Raw genomic sequence first — 19,667 nt, 5'->3', positions numbered from 1 at the left:
AGAGAGAGAAGACAGATACACAGAGAGAGAGGGACGACAGATACACAGAGAGAGGGACGACAGATACACAGAGAGAGAGGGAAGACAGATACACAAAGAGAGGGAAGACAGATACACAGAGAGAGAGGGAAGACAGATACACAGAGAGAGGGACGACAGATACACAAAGAGAGGGAAGACAGATACACAGAGAGAGAGGGAAGACAGATACACAGAGAGAGGGAAGACAGATACACAGAGAGAGGGATGACAGATACACAGAGAGAGAGGGAAGACAGATACACAAAGAGAGGGAAGACAGATACACAGAGAGAGAGGGAAGACAGATACACAGAGAGAGAGGGAAGACAGATACACAGAGATAGAGGGAAGACAGATACACAGAGATAGAGGGAAGACAGATACACAAAGAGAGGGAAGACAGATACACAGAGAGAGAGGGAAGACAGATACACAGAGAGAGAGGGAAGACAGATACACAGAGAGAGGGAAGATAGATACACAGAGAGAGGGAAGACAGATACACAGAGAGAGAGGGAAGACAGATACACAGAGAGAGAGGGAAGACAGATACACAGAGAGAGGGAAGATAGATACACAGAGAGAGGGAAGACAGATACACAGAGAGAGAGGGAAGACAGATACACAGAGAGAGAGGGAAGACAGATACACAGAGATAGAGGGAAGACAGATACACAAAGAGAGAGGGAAGACAGATACACAGAGAGAGAGGGAAGACAGGTTCTCAGAGAAGAAGTCAGGCGAAAAAGCCCATTCCTCAGCGGAGGAGGAAGAGAGGATGGAGGAAATAGGCTAGGGAGAAGAGGCAGCTTCAGAGATGTGTGGCTACGAGCTCCTTGAGGAAGGAATTTAACTAGCCCACTACAGGGAGATCCATTTCAATGCAGAATATGAAGGAAATTGGAACTCTCGATTGTGTTGTCGCAAATGCTCAACGTCAACGCCACACTTTGTTTTGAGGATGTGAACATGCACGAGGGATGTATACAGATATTAGTGTGTTCATTCATGTGTGAGAAAAGTACTGTGGAAGTATCTGTTTATGTGATATCCAGACATGCTTCTATAAAATCTACAGTATTTTTGTATGCAAATGTTATCTGCATGACAGTAAATCAACGGGCCGACCACACCCTGTATGCTGGACTGTGTCTGTGTGAGTTACTATCGGTGTGTGAGTGCTTCTGTTTAGCACCCTGCACTTAAACCTGGGCTGTGTTTATTACCATGTGTTTATCAGTTGAAAGTGTGTGCATGCTGGTTCGTGTGAGTGTGTGTGTGTGAACCGGTGGGTGTGAGCGTGTAGTTTGTGTGCAGTGTGTGTGTGTGTGTGTGTGTGTGTGTGTGTGTGTGTGGGTGGGAGAGGTGATTACGGCCATGCTCTGTGGGCTGTGCTGGGGCAGTTGCCCTGGTGGTGGCATGGTGATGAATGGCATGGTGTGGACGTTATTAAGCAGCCTCCTGGCCCCTGGCACTGGGGTTGAGCTCTTAAATGCACCACTCCATCCCTCCCTCCCTCTCTGCCTCCCTCTCTCTCTGCCTTCCTCCCTGTCTCCCTCTCTCTCTGCCTCTCTACCTCTCTGCCTTCCTCCCTCTCTGCCTTCCTCCCTCCCTCTCTCTCTGCCTCCCTCCCTCCCTCCCTTTCTCCGTCACTCCTTCTCTGCCTCCCTCCCTCCCTGCCTCCCTCTCTGCCTCCCTCCCTGCCTCCCTCTCTACCGCTCTCCCTGGCTCCCTCTCTACCGCTCTCCCTGGCTCCCTCTCTCTCTGCCTCCCTCCCTCTCTGCCTCCCTCCCTGCCTCCCTCTCTGCCTCCCTCTCTGCCTCCCTCCCTGCCTCCCTCTCTACCGCTCTCCCTGCCTCCCTCTCTACCGCTCTCCCTGACTCCCTCTCTTTCCCTCTGCTGCTAATTTCAAGGTCAACTGGCTCTGAGGTGCTGTAAGTTTACAGCCACAGCTCCACAGGCACAAGACTTCTTCTTCTCCTTTTGTTTGGAAGGTTACGCCGCTCTCTCACCACCAAAGGGTGTGTTTGAGAGTGTGGGGGTGGCTGCTAATGTTGCTGCTGCATGTACACACTCAGACACACACACACACACACACACACACACACACACACACACACACACACACACACACACCCTAACCTAGGATCCTAAGCACACACACACACACACACACACACACACACACACACACACACACACACACACACAAGCGAATACACAGACACTTGCAGAACAGCATACAACGGCAAACAACACTCCGCATCAAACACCCCTAAAATGGAGTAAACACCCCGCAGCCACCTTCTGTCTAGGTAGTGGAGGGGTCCCCTTCCTGAACCCATCACCCGTCTCTCTCTGGCTCCTCTCTCAAAAAGCCTTTGTTAAATGCTCTCAGTATAGACACTCTAATTGGGTGTCTGGTGTCAACGCTCTGCCTTCCGCCCCCCCCTCCATCTCTCTCCTTCCACCGCTCCTCTGCCATGGTGTTCCTGGCGCCCCCGGGGTAGGTACCAATCCAAGGGCCCGTGCCAGTTTTGAGGGGCCTCTTGTGGTGAATTGGCCAGTTCGGCCATGTCCACCCAGATCTGTATGAAGAAGGCATGGGAGGAGGCTCAGCAGTGGGGAGGGTGGGGGACAGGGGGGGCTCCTAAGGGCCCTCCCCCTGTAAGGCACTCTAGGTGTATAAATGGGAGCGTATGGATGTATGATGTTTGATGGAGGATGGTGTGGAATACTCCTGCATTTTACCTGTGTCCTTGACATCTCTCCCTGTTCTCTATCGCATAATGATATAATAATGGTCGATCTAGAAGGCAGCACGGTGTTGTATCTATATGGAGCTCTCCTCCCCTCTAATAAAGACCTGTGTTGTATCTATATGGAGCTCTCCTCCCCTCTAATAAAGACCTGTGTTGTATCTATATGGAGCTCTCCTCCCCTCTAATAAAGACCTGTGTTGTATCTATATGGAGCTCTCCTCCCCTCTAATAAAGACCTGTGTTGTATCTATATGGAGCTCTCCTCCCCTCTAATAAAGACCTGTGTTGTATCTATATGGAGCTCTCCTCCCCTCTAATAAAGACCTGTGTTGTATCTATATGGAGCTGTGTTGTATCTATATCCTCCCCTCTAATAAAGACCTGTGTTGTATCTATATGGAGCTCTCCTCCCCTCTAATAAAGACCTGTGTTGTATCTATATGGAGCTCTCCTCCCCTCTAATAAAGACCTGTGTTGTATCTATATGGAGCTCTCCTCCCCTCTGTGTTCCCTCTACAGTACTTCCGAACCTGTCTATGGGTTCCAGGCAGCATCAAGAGCTGGAACATTTGAGGAACAGGAAGAGAGAGGCCGATGTGTGTGTTTGTGTGCGTGTGCGTGCATGCGTGAGTGTGTGCGTGTGTCTGTGAGCCAGCCAGGGGCTGAGGCCAGGCTGTGATGTTTAATTCAGCAGCACATAATCACTCCCATAGAGTCAAGAGCAGCTTAGAGTGGAAGAACCGCTGCACTCTGGGAAAGGACTGCTGGATGTGTGTGTAGGTGCATATGTATCTGTGTGCGTCTGTGTTTTGCGGTTCAGTATTAGTGGAAGGGTCATTGTAAAAGGTGTTATGTGAGTGCTATGTCTGTATCTATATCTGATGGCCTTGTAAGATGTGAAAAGGGGCCTGTGTTTGATGCATGGAGGGAGAGGAGGGCAGAGACCTGTAGACACCAGGAAGGTAGGCAGGCCTAGTATCTTCCTCTCCCAGTTTACAGCGTACTTATTCATCTGAAGGCCGTCGCAGAGCAACACCACCCTCTCCATTAGTCCTGTTGGCCCCTGGTGCTGTGCTGTCTGAGGCTGGCTGCCCTGCCCAGGGGCTATGCGGCTGGGAAGGGGCCATCAGGGAGCCATCCGTCTGCCATAATGGTCTTGGCCGGGTCCGTGGCACTAATCCTAATGCTCAGAGCCTGGCCACCCAGGTGACACCACGTCAGACTGCAACTAAACAACCTATTTTCTTTATTTTTGGCGTTCTCTAGCACACACACACAAACGTCCCAGGTACAAAGCGATCAACTCCTACTGAGTTGGAAAATAGAACTATCCCATCGCCATCTCTCTCTCTATCTCCAAAACTCTCTCTCTCTCTATCTCCCACACACTCTCTCTCTCTCTCTCTCTCTCTCCCGCTCTCTCTCTCTGTCTCTCTCTCTCCTTTCATTCCTACTCTCGTTCTAACATGTGTGTGTTTTGTTGTTATCTCTGTATCAGTCAACATGCTCTTTAGGTGTCTTTGCCCAGTGTCGGCGGGCGAATCACCACCTCACAGGAGCCGCCAGGGGAGAGAGCTGCGCTGGTGCATTTCACAGTGAGGATTGATGTGTGTCCAGCATTACAGGACAACCAGGCTGATACTGTACATCTGCCTATGTACTCTGCCGACACACACAGATATGTACCAAATAACAGCAGTAGGGGCACCAGCCAGAGTGATAAGAGTACAAGTAGAAAATAAACAACAGCCATACACTCCTCTCTTCAGCCTGTGTGCTGTGGTTCTGTCAGTCCCTGGCTGATGTCGTGCTGGGTACAGGTGCAGCCCCCAGAGCTCAGTTTAGCCAGACTTCTCTCTGGAGACACACACACATTCAAATGCACGCACACACACACGCACATGCACACAATCATACACACACACACTCATACGCACTCACACGCACGCACACACACTCACATACTCTCACACACACACACACACACACACACACACACACACACACACACACACACACACACACACTCACACACACACACACAAATGTGTAGTCTAACACACAAAGGTCCGTTCCTGGCAAGAAATGCTCAAACGGTTTCTTAGCAACCAGCAGTTTGTATTAAATCTGCATGATAAAAATGTAAAACAGAAAGTGTGTTTGTGTGAGTGTGTGTGAGTGTGTGTGTGTGTGTGTGTATGTGAGTGTGTGTGTGTGTGTACTTGATAGAGAGGTGGGGATGGAGGAGACATTTACAGGGGGATGGTTAGAGATAAGAGAGGTGTGTGTATGAAGGGAGGAGCAGGAGAAGGAAGAAGGTGCCATCAAAACACTGCCAAGATGATCAACACACACGCACTTCCTGAGGAGATCTACAGGGGCAGTGTTGACTACAAGTTGCCTGAAAGTAATACACTTTGACGAGGAAGCCAAACAAGGGCATAACACAGGGACCAGAATCACATGAGAGAGAGAGGGAGAAAGAGACATCGGAAAGAGTTAATCACAGTAATTATCAGTACAATCCACAGAGACACAAATATGCATGTATAATTATGAATATATACTTTTTGTATAATTAATCAATAAGGCCCGAAGGGGTGTGGTATTTATACCAGGGCTAAGGGCTGTTCTTACGCACGATGCAACGTAGAGTGCCTGGATACAGACCTTAGCCGTGGTATATTGGCCATATACCACAACCCCCCGAGGTGCCTTATTGCTATTATAAACTAGTTACCAACGTAAATAGAGCAGTTAAAATACATGTTTGTCATATACGGTCTGAAATACCACGGCTGTCAGCCAATCAGAATTCAGGGCTCAAACCACCCAGTTCATAATAATGTATATACATTGTATGTACGCCGCCACACAGCAGGAGAGAGGGGAATAGGGAGGGGGAAAACACTGGCTTTGGAATCACATCAATCTCACCAAGTTCATACGCAAAAGGACATTATTATCACACATGACACATGTTCTTTAACCCCGCCGAAGTCATGGGAACAGCAGTAAGCTACATGTATGTCATGCTGAGTCTGTGTGAGAGGAGAGTGTGTGGAGTCAGTACGAGAGGAGTGTGTGTGTGGAGTCAGTACGAGATGAGAGTGTGTGTGAAGTCAGTGTGAGAGGAGTGTGTGTGTGGAGTCAGTATGAGAGGAGTGTGTGTGGAGTCAGTATGAGAGGAGAGTGTGTGTGGAGTCAGTGCGAGAGGAGAGTGTGTGTGGAGTCATTGCGAGAGGAGAGTGTGTGTGGAGTCAGTGTGAGAGGAGAGTGTGTGTGGAGTCAGTGCGAGAGGAGAGTGTGTGTGGAGTCAGTGCGAGAGGAGAGTGTGTGTGGAGTCAGTGCGAGAGGAGAGTGTGTGTGTGGAGTCAGTGCGAGAGGAGAGTGTGTGTAGAGTCTGTGTGAGAGGAGTGTGTGTGGAGTCAGTATGAGAGGAGTGTGTGTGTGAAGTCAGTGTGAGAGGAGTGTGTGTGTGGAGTCAGTATGAGAGGAGTGTGTATGTGAAGTCAGTGTGTGTGGAGTCAGTATGAGATGAGTGTGTGTGGAGTCAGTATGAGAGGAGTGTGTGTGGAGTCAGTGCGAGAGGAGAGTGTGTGTGGAGTCAGTGCGAGAGGAGAGTGTGTGTGGAGTCAGTGCGAGAGGAGAGTGTGTGTGGAGTCAGTGGGAGAGGAGAGTGTGTGTGGAGTCAGTGCGAGAGGAGAGTGTGTGTGTGGAGTCAGTGCGAGAGGAGAGTGTGTGTGGAGTCAGTGCGAGAGGAGAATGTGTGTGGAGTCAGTGCGAGAGGAGAGTGTGTGTGGAGTCAGTGCGAGAGGAGAGTGTGTGTGGAGTCAGTGCGAGAGGAGAGTGTGTGTGGAGTCAGTGCGAGAGGAGAGTCTGTGTGGAGTCAGTATGAGAGGAGAGTGTGTGTGGAGTCAGTGTGAGAGGAGAGTGTGTGTGGAGTCAGTGCGAGAGGAGAGTGTGTGTGGAGTCAGTGTGAGAGGAGAGTGTGTGTGGAGTCAGTGCGAGAGGAGAGTGTGTGTGGAGTCAGTGCGAGAGGAGAGTGTGTGTGGAGTCAGTGCGAGAGGAGAGTGTGTGTGGAGTCAGTGCGAGAGGAGAGTGTGTGTGGAGTCAGTGCGAGAGGAGAGTGTGTGTGGAGTCAGTGCGAGAGGAGAGTGTGTGTGGAGTCAGTGCGAGAGGAGAGTGTGTGTGGAGTCAGTGCGAGAGGAGAGTGTGTGTGGAGTCAGTGCGAGAGGAGAGTGTGTGTGGAGTCAGTGCGAGAGGAGAGTGTGTGTGTGGAGTCAGTGCGAGAGGAGAGTGTGTGTAGAGTCTGTGTGAGAGGAGTGTGTGTGGAGTCAGTATGAGAGGAGTGTGTGTGTGAAGTCAGTGTGAGAGGAGGAGTGTGTGTGTGGAGTCAGTATGAGAGGAGTGTGTGTGTGAAGTCAGTGTGTGTGGAGTCAGTATGAGATGAGTGTGTGTGGAGTCAGTATGAGAGGGAGTGTGTGTGGAGTCAGTGCGAGAGGAGAGTGTGTGGAGTCAGTGCGAGAGGAGAGTGTGTGTGGAGTCAGTGCGAGAGGAGAGTGTGTGTGGAGTCAGTGCGAGAGGAGAGTGTGTGTGGAGTCAGTGCGAGAGGAGAGTGTGTGTGGAGTCAGTGGGAGAGGAGAGTGTGTGTGGAGTCAGTGCGAGAGGAGAGTGTGTGTGTGGAGTCAGTGCGAGAGGAGAGTGTGTGTGGAGTCAGTGCGAGAGGAGAGTGTGTGTGGAGTCAGTGCGAGAGGAGAGTGTGTGTGGAGTCAGTGCGAGAGGAGAGTGTGTGTGGAGTCAGTGCGAGAGGAGAGTGTGTGTGGAGTCAGTGCGAGAGGAGAGTGTGTGTGGAGTCAGTATGAGAGGAGAGTGTGTGTGGAGTCAGTGTGAGAGGAGAGTGTGTGTGGAGTCAGTGCGAGAGGAGAGTGTGTGTGGAGTCAGTGTGAGAGGAGAGTGTGTGTGGAGTCAGTGCGAGAGGAGAGTGTGTGTGGAGTCAGTGCGAGAGAGTCTGTGGAGAGTGTGTGTGGAGTCAGTGCGAGAGGAGAGTGTGTGTGGAGTCAGTGCGAGAGGAGAGTGTGTGTGGAGTCAGTGCGAGAGGAGAGTGTGTGTGGAGTCAGTGCGAGAGGAGAGTGTGTGTGGAGTCAGTGCGAGAGGAGAGTGTGTGTGGAGTCAGTGGGAGAGGAGAGTGTGTGTGGAGTCAGTGCGAGAGGAGAGTGTGTGTGGAGTCAGTGTGAGAGGAGAGTGTGTGTGGAGTCAGTGCGAGAGGAGAGTGTGTGTGGAGTCAGTGCGAGAGGAGAGTGTGTGTGGAGTCAGTGCGAGAGGAGAGTGTGTGTGGAGTCAGTGCGAGAGGAGAGTGTGTGTGGAGTCAGTGCGAGAGGAGAGTGTGTGTGGAGTCAGTGCGAGAGGAGAGTGTGTGTAGAGTCTGTGTGAGAGGAGTGTGTGTGGAGTCAGTATGAGAGGAGTGTGTGTGTGAAGTCAGTGTGAGAGGAGTGTGTGTGTGGAGTCAGTATGAGAGGAGTGTGTGTGTGAAGTCAGTGTGTGTGGAGTCAGTATGAGATGAGTGTGTGTGGAGTCAGTATGAGAGGAGTGTGTGTGGAGTCAGTGCGAGAGGAGAGTGTGTGTGGAGTCAGTGCGAGAGGAGAGTGTGTGTGGAGTCAGTGCGAGAGGAGAGTGTGTGTGGAGTCAGTGAGGAGAGTGTGTGTGGAGTCAGTGGAGAGGGAGTCAGTGGGAGAGGAGAGTGTGTGTGGAGTCAGTGCGAGAGGAGAGTGTGTGTGGAGTCAGTGCGAGAGGAGAGTGTGTGTGGAGTCAGTGCGAGAGGAGAGTGTGTGTGGAGTCAGTGCGAGAGGAGAGTGTGTGTGGAGTCAGTGCGAGAGGAGAGTGTGTGTGGAGTCAGTGGGAGAGGAGAGTGTGTGTGGAGTCAGTGCGAGAGGAGAGTGTGTGTGGAGTCAGTATGAGAGGAGAGTGTGTGTGGAGTCAGTGTGAGAGGAGAGTGTGTGTGGAGTCAGTGCGAGAGGAGAGTGTGTGTGGAGTCAGTGTGAGAGGAGAGTGTGTGTGGAGTCAGTGCGAGAGAGTGTGTGTGGAGTCAGTGCGAGAGGAGAGTGTGTGTGGAGTCAGTGCGAGAGGAGAGTGTGTGTGGAGTCAGTGCGAGAGGAGTGTGTGTGTGTGGAGTCAGTGCGAGAGGAGAGTGTGTGTGGAGTCAGTGCGAGAGGAGAGTGTGTGTGGAGTCAGTGCGAGAGGAGAGTGTGTGTGGAGTCAGTGGGAGAGGAGAGTGTGTGTGGAGTCAGTGCGAGAGGAGAGTGTGTGTGGAGTCAGTGTGAGAGGAGAGTGTGTGTGGAGTCAGTGCGAGAGGAGAGTGTGTGTGGAGTCAGTGCGAGAGGAGAGTGTGTGTGGAGTCAGTGCGAGAGGAGAGTGTGTGTGTGGAGTCAGTGCGAGAGGAGAGTGTGTGTAGAGTCTGTGTGAGAGGAGTGTGTGTGGAGTCAGTGCGAGAAGAGAGTGTGTGTGAAGTCAGTGTGAGAGGAGTGTGTGTGTGGAGTCAGTGCGAGAGGAGTGTGTGTGGAGTCAGTGCGAGAGGAGAGTGTGTGTGGAGTCAGTGCGAGAGGGGAGTGTGGAGTGTGGAGTCAGTGTGTGTGGAGAGAGGAGAGTGTGTGTGGAGTCAGTGCGAGAGGAGAGTGTGTGTGGAGTCAGTGGGAGAGGAGAGTGTGTGGAGTCAGTGCGAGAGGAGTGTGTGTGGAGTCAGTGTGAGAGGAGAGTGTGTGTGGAGTCAGTGCGAGAGGAGAGTGTGTGGAGTCAGTGCGAGAGGAGAGTGTGTGTGGAGTCAGTGTGGAGAGGAGAGAGTGTGTGTGGAGTCAGTGCGAGAGGAGAGTGTGTGTGGAGTCAGTGTGAGAGGAGTGTGTGTGGAGTCAGTATGAGAGAGAGGAGTGTGTGTGTGAGAGTCAGTGTGAGAGGAGAGTGTGTGTGGAGTCAGTGAGAGGAGTGTGTGTGTGAAGTCAGTGTGTGTGGAGTCAGTATGAGATGAGTGTGTGTGGAGTCAGTATGAGAGGAGAGTGTGTGTGGAGTCAGTGCGAGAGGAGAGTGTGTGTGGAGTCAGTGCGAGAGGGAGTGTGTGTGGAGTCAGTGCGAGAGGAGAGTGTGGAGTCAGTGCGAGAGGAGAGTGGAGTGCGAGAGGAGAGTGTGTGTGGAGTCAGTATGAGAGGAGAGTGTGTGTGGAGTCAGTATGAGAGGAGAGTGTGTGTGAGTCAGTCAGTGTGGAGTCAGTGCGAGAGGAGAGTGTGTGTGGAGTCAGTGTGAGAGGAGAGTGTGTGTGGAGTCAGTGCGAGAGGAGAGTGTGTGTGGAGTCAGTGCGAGAGAGAGTGTGTGTGGAGTCAGTGCGAGAGGAGAGTGTGTGTGGAGTCAGTGCGAGAGGAGAGTGTGTGTGGAGTCAGTGCGAGAGGAGAGTGTGTGTGGAGTCAGTGCGAGAGGAGAGTGTGTGTGGAGTCAGTGCGAGAGGGAGTGTGTGTGGAGTGTGTGTGGAGTCAGTGCGAGAGGAGAGTGTGTGTGGAGTCAGTGGGAGAGGAGAGTGTGTGTGGAGTCAGTGCGAGAGGAGAGTGTGTGTGGAGTCAGTGTGAGAGGAGAGTGTGTGTGGAGTCAGTGCGAGAGGAGAGTGTGTGTGGAGTCAGTGCGAGAGGAGAGTGTGTGTGGAGTCAGTGCGAGAGGAGAGTGTGTGTGTGGAGTCAGTGCGAGAGGAGAGTGTGTGTAGAGTCTGTGTGAGAGGAGTGTGTGTGGAGTCAGTATGAGAGGAGTGTGTGTGTGAAGTCAGTGTGAGAGGAGTGTGTGTGTGGAGTCAGTATGAGAGGAGTGTGTGTGTGAAGTCAGTGTGTGTGGAGTCAGTATGAGATGAGTGTGTGTGGAGTCAGTATGAGAGGAGTGTGTGTGGAGTCAGTGCGAGAGGAGAGTGTGTGTGGAGTCAGTGCGAGAGGAGAGTGTGTGTGGAGTCAGTGCGAGAGGAGAGTGTGTGTGGAGTCAGTGCGAGAGGAGAGTGTGTGTGGAGTCAGTATGAGAGGAGTGTGTGTGGAGTCAGTATGAGAGGAGTGTGTGTGGAGTCAGTGTGAGAGGAGAGTGTGTGTGGAGTCAGTGCGAGAGGAGAGTGTGTGTGGAGTCAGTGCGAGAGGAGAGTGTGTGTGGAGTCAGTGCGAGAGGAGAGTGTGTGTGGAGTCAGTGCGAGAGGAGAGTGTGTGTGGAGTCAGTGCGAGAGGAGAGTGTGTGTGGAGTCAGTGCGAGAGGAGAGTGTGTGTGGAGTCAGTGCGAGAGGAGAGTGTGTGTGGAGTCAGTGGGAGAGGAGAGTGTGGAGTCAGTGGAGGTCAGTGCGAGAGGAGAGTGTGTGTGGAGTCAGTGTGAGAGGAGTCAGTGTGAGAGGAGAGTGTGTGTGGAGTCAGTGCGAGAGGAGAGTGTGTGTGGAGTCAGTGCGAGAGGAGAGTGTGTGTGGAGTCAGTGCGAGAGGAGAGTGTGTGTGTGGAGTCAGTGCGAGAGGAGAGTGTGTGTAGAGTCTGTGTGAGAGGAGTGTGTGTGGAGTCAGTATGAGAGGAGTGTGTGTGTGAAGTCAGTGTGAGAGGAGTGTGTGTGTGGAGTCAGTATGAGAGGAGTGTGTGTGTGAAGTCAGTGTGTGTGGAGTCAGTATGAGATGAGTGTGTGTGGAGTCAGTATGAGAGGAGTGTGTGTGGAGTCAGTGCGAGAGGAGAGTGTGTGTGGAGTCAGTGCGAGAGGAGAGTGTGTGTGGAGTCAGTGCGAGAGGAGAGTGTGTGTGGAGTCAGTGCGAGAGGAGAGTGTGTGTGGAGTCAGTATGAGAGGAGTGTGTGTGGAGTCAGTATGAGAGGAGTGTGTGTGGAGTCAGTGTGAGAGGAGAGTGTGTGTGGAGTCAGTGTGAGAGGAGAGTGTGTGTGGAGTCAGTGTGAGAGGAGAGTGTGTGTGGAGTCAGTGCGAGAGGAGAGTGTGTGTGGAGTCAGTGCGAGAGGAGAGTGTGTGTGGAGTCAGTGCGAGAGGAGAGTGTGTGTGGAGTCAGTGTGAGAGGAGAGTGTGTGTGGAGTCAGTATGAGAGGAGTGTGTGTGTGGAGTCAGTGCGAGAGGAGAGTGTGTGTGGAGTCAGTGCGAGAGGAGAGTGTGTGTGGAGTCAGTGCGAGAGGAGAGTGTGTGTGTGGAGTCAGTGCGAGAGGAGAGTGTGTGTGGAGTCAGTGAGAGAGGAGAGTGTGTGTGGAGTCAGTGCGAGAGGAGAGTGTGTGTGGAGTCAGTGCGAGAGGAGAGTGTGTGTGGAGTCAGTGCGAGAGGAGAGTGTGTGTGGAGTCAGTGCGAGAGGAGCCATGCTATCTGCAACCAGCAGCTGCCATTGAGAGGCTTCCCAAAACAAACGGAGAGCCGTGACACAGACAGAGCGAGCGGAGCCTTCTGTGGCGTAATAGGAAATTAATTGAGACCATCAATATGTTATTAATCATTAAAGAGCAGGTGCTGAGGTGGCACTTTGCTGACTTCACTACTGCTGGCAACACACACACATTAAAAGTTTGACCTGCTGTTTAGTGAGACTGTGAGTGGAGGGGGAGAGGGGGAAGAGAGATTGGGAAAGGCAGATGGAGGGAGAGAGAGAGAGATAGGGATTGGTGGGAGAGTGGGTAGGAGGCTTATTCATGGTGGTTCAAGGTTTCCCCACGATTTGCCTCTTCAAGCCCTTTTTTAAGTGCTCTCCGACCTCTCCTGAATACTAGAAAGCGAAATGACATATTTTGAATATAACTGTCATCTACAGTGAAGAAACTATTCATCGACACATAGCCATGTTTCCTAAAAGCCTAATGGACAGGACATGGTGAGACAGAGAGGCAGTATGTGTTAATCAGCCAATGGAAGAAAAGCCACACTGCAGTGACTCCATTAAGCCGCTCAGCACACCACGTCTCCAAACTGTTGAAGGTGTCTGACTGAGATGAACGCCTCATGGTATGAATAATACATTACCCAGGTTCACACACACACACACACACACACACACACACACACACACACACACACACACACACACACACACACACACACAGACACACACGCACACACACACGCGCAGACACACACGCACGCGCACACACACACGCACACACACACAAAAGAAAGCATGCATAGGTTAAACGCAAACACACACATGCACGCACAAATGCACACACATACATTAATACACAGGGTACGGATGTGAAACAGGTGTGGGGACTGGTAGTGTGAAACACACCCAGCACCTAGAATATCAAACACAGAGGCAGGGGAGAGCCCCTACCAGTCCCCCTCCCTGCCCCCACCCCACCGTGTGTGTCAAGGTTGAGCTCATGAAATGTTTATGAATTGGGATTTGAACGCAGATAGGAGGCAAAAAGATTGATCTGGATTGGAAGGCAAAGAGGACCTGCAAAGCACTGTGTCAGCTGAAAGCAGGGGAAAAATGAGAAATTCATTAACTGGGGTCAGTCCCACAGAGATCACTTCCTCAATAGACAAGAGACATAGACACAGCCTCGCAAGCTGATTGGTGCGTTGATGTGGGCCGCACACAGACCTCATCTTGAGGTCTGTGATTGGTTCTTTGGCGCTAGACACTCATCTCAGAGTTGGATCTCCTTCAGTGTGCAGCTCTCCTTTAGTATGAGCCAATACATCTGTAAAACACACATTATAGTCTACTGGAGCAACTAACACAGACATGAACACACACAGTAACGTATTGACAGAGAGAACTACCAGGATGGAGAACGATAGTGACCGGATTATAAGAGGCCCTCACACTCTCCAGCACCGTGTGTGTGTTTGTTTGTGTCAGCTTTCATTGACTATTTCCAAGAGATGAACAACAGGGGAAATGATGTCATCAAATGCAGCATTCTTCAAAGGTCAGAATGGCATATTTGTGTGAGAGAGAGAGTGGGGTCCTTTGAAGTGGCTCCTGGGGTCCCGGGCCAGCTTGCAGGAGAGGAACAGAGCTGAAGCCCTAGGGCCTCTCCTCTCCTCCCTCTGATCAATACCAAGCCTTAATCACTCTGGACAGAGCTATCTCTCTCTCTCTCTCTCTCTCTCTCCCTTCCTCTTTCCCTCGATGTCTTGTTCTCTACCCGCTCTCTCTCTCTCTCTCTCTCTCCCTCCCTCTCTCTCTCTCTCTCTCTCTCTCCCTCCCTCTCTCTCTCTCTCTCTCCCTCTCTCTCTCTCTCTCCCTCCCTCTCTCTCTCTCTCTCTCTCCCTCCCTCTCTCTCTCTCCCTCTCTCTCTCTCTCCCTCTCTCTCTCTCCCTCTCTCTCTCTCTCTCTCCCTCCCTCTCTCTCTCTCTCTCCCTTCCTCTTTCCCTCGATGTCTTGTTCTCTACCCGCTCTCTTCCAATCCACCATCACCTCTGTCATACTTAGCATGATCAGTTGTTTCATGGAGAATCGTGTGTGTGTGTGTGTGCGTCACTCTGTGTCTAAAAGACGAAGGAAATGCGTGTGTTTATATGCATCTTTATGATTGGCTGTGAAAATATGAGTGGGTACAGATAGAATCTATATGCCTTAGCTAGAACCCTCGAGGAAAAGGTCAAAATAAACTAAAGCAAATTACAGACAACATGCATAGACTTGAATAATAGCACATCTCCTGGTTTCAGAAGCTCTCTCCCTGGTCATCTAATTGCCTTGGTGCCTTGTGTTTTTACTCTAATAAACTAATGAATGTGGCTCTGGCTTCAGCTCAGCTCTGGATATCAGATAATATAGGGGGCAATAAGCAGCAGTACTTTAGCAGCAAACCTCCCAACCTCCCAACATGCGTCAGATCAGAACCCCTGAATAATTTGTGGCAGAATAATGAAGGGGCAGAGGAGAGGAGCAGGCATCAATCAGTCTCCCCTCCCTGCCTGCGCTGGGAACTACCTCCTCGCCAACAAGCCAGGGCTCCATTAGGTATTGTCTGGGGCATACAGGCTAATTTGTTTGCATCAATAATACATTCAAAGGATTTATCTAACTTGCAAATGAGTGTTAATTTACTGGTCCAAGAGGCAGGGAGGCAAGGAGGAGAGGGAGGAGAGGAGGAGAGGAGAGGAGGAGAGGAGAGGGAGGAGATGAGGAGAGGAGGAGAGGGATGAGAGGAGGAGAGGGAGGAGAGGAGGAGAGGAGGAAAGGAGAGGGAGGAGAGGGAGGAGAGGGAGGAGAGGGAGGAGAGGAGGAGAGGGAGGAGAGGGAGGAGAGGAGGAGAGGGAGGAGAGGAGGGAGCAGGGGAGGAGAAGAGGGAGCAGGGGAGGAGAAGAGGGAGGAGAAGAGGAGGTGTGAAAGGCTAAACAGCTGGCTAGGAGGAGTGGGGCCTGCGTGGTACATGCTTAACCCTTTATAGACCTGGTGGAGAGGAGAAGAGGAAGAGAGGAGGAGAGGAGGCAATCTGTGGTGCTGGTATAATCTGGTATTCCATCTACAGCTCTACAACAAACTGAACTGGAAAGCTGCATGTTCCTAGCCTTGGATGTGAGTTATAGTTCTGGTCTCAACCAGTCAGGGCTGAGGTGAACACAACACAACAACCCTTAGAAGAGCTTCAAGGGCGAAGCAGTGAGAACAGAGAGAACCACAACCACAATCAGAACAGATTACCTGCCCAACCACATACTCTCTGATCATATGCCAGATGACAAAATGACAAAGAGGTGTTGTGTATGGGCAAGTGTGTGTGAGTTGAACAGTGTGTGTGTGTGTGTGTGTGTGTGTGTGTGTGTGTGTGTGTGTATGGGAGAGGGGTGAACTGGGCCCCCGTGTGTGTGTGTGTGTGTGTGTATGGGAGAGGGGTGAACTGGGCCCCCAAGACCCCTTTGGTCTTTTGATCTCTGTGCCACACTAGCGTCTGCAGCACCAGGCCGGCTGGGAGGGGAGCAGGGCAGAGTGGAGCGGAGCGGGGCTGGCCATCAACATGTGCTGCCTCTCCCTGCCAAGGCCCCCCAGCTCTCCCCAGCTCCCTCCAACAGCCCAAGCATAAACAGTCACGCTGCTGCTCCTACTGCTCCACCACCAGCACCACCTAGCCCTCTCCATCCAACACCACAGCCCTACTTAGTCAAACAAGGCTGCAGTTGAATATGGCGAGAAAGAGAGAGAGCGAGAGCGAGAGAGAGAAAGAGAGAGAAAGAGAGGGGAAAGAGAGCAGGGGAGGAGATAGAGAGAGAGGAGAGAGGCGAGAGAGAGAAGAGAGAGAGGAACGAAAGAGCAGGGGAGGAGATCGAAAGAGAGGAGAGAGGTGAGAGAGAAGAAAGAGAGAGCGAGAGAGAGAGCTAGAGAGAGCAGGGGAGGAGATGGGGAATCTCCCAGGGACACGGACAAGCATCAGATGCTGCTACTGTTGCTACTACAGAGGGCTTGTTGCTGCTCAATTAATAGTTAGAGTCTACAGAACTGTAATACAAGACTGGTGGAGCAGAGAGAGAGGACTAGGAGTGTGTCAGTGTGTGTTGATGGTCTGTGGAGAGTTTGGTAGTTGAATGGCTTGTTGGGTGCCGGGTTAAAGGCCAGGAAGAGAGGATGACCAGTGTGATCTTTTTGTTGTCTGTGGGATTTTAACACTGTTGGAGCTGCAGTACTCGCTGGTGGTCCAAGAACACACACACACCATCAAGCTCGCACTCCAAATCATTGATTGGTTACTTACACTCTGTATGCACGATGACCTTGATGGCCACTGACATACAAGTGTAAAACATGTTATACTACTGAACATTAAAATAGCATCATTCAGGCAACAATCTAAAACTCTCTTATCCACTAAAGAGCTGTCTTTATTTCCCCGCTTGCTATTGTGGTCACATTGTTCATGTGTTTTCTATGTGAACGAATGGGGTCAGTATCATCACGTAAACACACTCTCCTTTCCCCTGCTCTGCTCTGTGGGAGCTACTGCTGAGTACTGGTGCATAACTACACAGAGATGGCAAGGGCACCAAGCACAGAAAATCAATACTAGATCTCACCACTAAGCACAATCCCACAGAAAGCAGCTGGTTGCTCTATAAACTGGATAGCTTCATCTGGCTACTTCTATACAGTATCAGTGGATTGTTACAATTTAGTAACACACTAATGTACAAACACATGGGACACTGGGGCAGACAGACACACAGACAAAAGAAGACACTTCCAAGGGATGGGTAGAGGACAGTGTGATGGGTAGAGGACAGTGTGATGGGTAGAGGACAGTCTGATGGGTAGAGGACAGTGTGATGGGTAGAGGACAGTCTGATGGGTAGAGGACAGTGTGATGGGTAGAGGACAGTCTGATGGGTGGAGGACAGTGTGATGGGTAGAGGACAGTGTGATGGGTAGAGGACAGTGTGATGGGTGGAGGACAGTGTGATGGGTGGAGGACAGTGTGATGGGTGGACAACAGTGTGATGGGTAGAGGACAGTGTGATGGGTAGAGGACAGTGTGATGGGTAGAGGACAGTGTGATGGGTAGAGGACAGTCTGATGGGTAGAGGACAGTGTGATGGGTAGAGGACAGTGTGATGGGTAGAGGACAGTGTGATGGGTAGAGGACAGTCTGATGGGTAGAGGACAGTGTGATGGGTAGAGGACAGTGTGATGGGTAGAGGACAGTGTGATGGGTAGAGGACAGTGTGATGGGCGGAGGACAATGTGATGGGTAGAGGACAGTGTGATGGGTAGAGGACAGTGTGATGGGTAGAGGACAGTGTGATGGGTAGAGGACAGTGTGATGGGTAGAGGACAGTCTGATGGGTAGAGGACAGTGTGATGGGTAGAGGACAGTCTGATGGGTAGAGGACAGTGTGATGGGTAGAGGACAGTGTGATGGGTAGAGGACAGTGTGATGGGTAGAGGACAGTGTGATGGGTAGAGGACAGTGTGATGGGCGGAGGACAGTGTGATGGGTAGAGGACAGTGTGATGGGTGGAGGACAGTGTGATGGGTGGACAACAGTGTGATGGGTAGAGGACAGTGTGATGGGTAGAGGACAGTGTGATGGGTAGAGGACAGTGTGATGGGTAGACAACAGTGTGACAGGCGGAGGACAGTGTGATGGGTAGAGGACACTGTGATGGGTGGACAACAGTGTGACAGGTGGAGGACAGTGTGATGGGTAGAGGACACCGTGATGGGTGGACAACAGTGTGACAGGCGGAGGACAGGGTGATGGGTAGAGGACACTGTGATGGGTGGACAACAGTGTGATGGGCGGAGGACAGTGTGATGGGTAGAGGACACTGTGATGGGTGGAGGACAGTGTGATGGGTGGAGGACACTGTGATGGGCGGAGGACAGTGTGATAGGTGGAGGACACTGTGATGGGTGGAGGACAGTGTGATGAGTGGAGGACACTGTGATGGGCGGAGGACAGTGTGATGGGTGGAGGACAGTGTGATGGGTAGAGGACAGTGTGATGGGTGGAGGACAGTGTGATGGGTAGAGGACACTGTGATGGGTGGACAACAGTGTGATGGGTAGAGGACACTGTGATGGGTGGAGGACAGTGTGATGGGTGGAGGACACTGTGATGGGCGGAGGACAGTGTGATAGGTGGAGGACACTGTGATGGGTGGAGGACAGTGTGATGAGTGGAGGACACTGTGATGGGCGGAGGACAGTGTGATGGGTGGAGGACAGTGTGATGGGTAGAGGACAGTGTGATGGGTGGAGGACAGTGTGATGGGTAGAGGACAGTGTGATGGGCGGAGAACAGTGTGATGGGTGGAGGACAGTGTGATGGGTGGAGGACACTGTGATGGGCGGAGGACATTGGGATGGGTGGAGGACAGTGTGATGGGTGGAGGACACTGTGATGGGCGGAGGACAGTGTGATAGGAGGAGGACACTGTGATGGGTGGAGGACAATGTGATGAGTGGAGGACACTGTGATGGGCGGAGGACAGTGTGATGGGCAGAGGACAGTGTGATGGGTGGAGGACAGTGTGATGGGTGGAGGACAGTGTGATGAGTGGAGGACAGTGTGATGGGTGAAGGACAGTGTGATAGGCGGAGGACAGTGTGATGAGTGGAGGACAGTGTGATGAGTGGAGGACAGTGTGATGAGTGGAGGACAGTGTGATGGGTGGAGGACAGTGTGATAGGCGGAGGACAGTGTGATGAGTAGAGGACAGTGTGATGGGTGGAGGACAGTGTGATGAGTGGAGGACAGTGTGATGAGTAGAGGACAGTGTGATGAGTAGAGGACAGTGTGATGGGTGGAGGACAGTGTGATGAGTAGAGGACAGTGTGATGAGTGGAGGACAGAGTGATGAGTAGAGGACAGTGTGATGAGTACAGGACAGTGTGATGAGTAGAGGACAGTGTGATGAGTGGAGGACAGTGTGATGAGTAGAGGACAGTGTGATGAGTAGAGGACAGTGTGATGAGTAGAGGACAGTGTGATGAGTGGAGGACAGTGTGATGAGTAGAGGACAGTGTGATGAGTAGAGGACAGTGTGATGGGTGGAGGACAGTGTGATGGGTGGAGGACAGTGTGATGGGCGGAGGACAGTGTGATGGGTGGAGGACAGTGTGATGAGTAGAGGACAGTGTGATGGGTGGAGGACAGTGTGATGGGTGGAGGACAGTGTGATGAGTGGAGGACAGTGTGATGGGTGGAGGACAGTGTGATGAGTAGAGGACAGTGTGATGAGTGGAGGACAGTGTGATGGGTGGAGGACAGTGTGATGGGTGGAGGACAGTGTGATGAGTGGAGGACAGTGTGATGAGTGGAGGACAGTGTGATGAGTGGAGGACAGTGTGATGAGTGGAGGACAGTGTGATGAGTGGAGGACAGTGTGATGGGTGGAGGACAGTGTGATGAGTAGAGGACAGTGTGATGAGTGGAGGACAGTGTGATGAGTGGAGGACAGTGTGAT

General features: G+C 51.8%; 1 protein-coding gene across 1 annotated transcript in view; it reads right to left on the bottom strand.

The window, feature by feature from the left end:
* LOC115102345 (calmodulin-binding transcription activator 1-like) overlaps positions 1-19,667 on the bottom strand; it is a 129,520-nt gene that overhangs the window by 60,500 nt on the left and 49,353 nt on the right. Inside the window, 2 exon segments of the mRNA XM_065006054.1 lie at positions 3,781-3,895; positions 17,665-18,596. Of these exon segments, the coding sequence (XP_064862126.1) occupies positions 3,781-3,895; positions 17,665-18,596 (1,047 nt within the window).

This window comes from Oncorhynchus nerka, linkage group LG20 (assembly GCF_034236695.1).
Source record: "Oncorhynchus nerka isolate Pitt River linkage group LG20, Oner_Uvic_2.0, whole genome shotgun sequence".
In the NCBI taxonomy this organism is placed as follows: Eukaryota; Metazoa; Chordata; class Actinopteri; order Salmoniformes; family Salmonidae; genus Oncorhynchus; species Oncorhynchus nerka.
The sequence above is the reverse complement of the archived record's forward strand: the minus strand, read 5'-3'. Positions and strand labels throughout refer to the sequence as shown.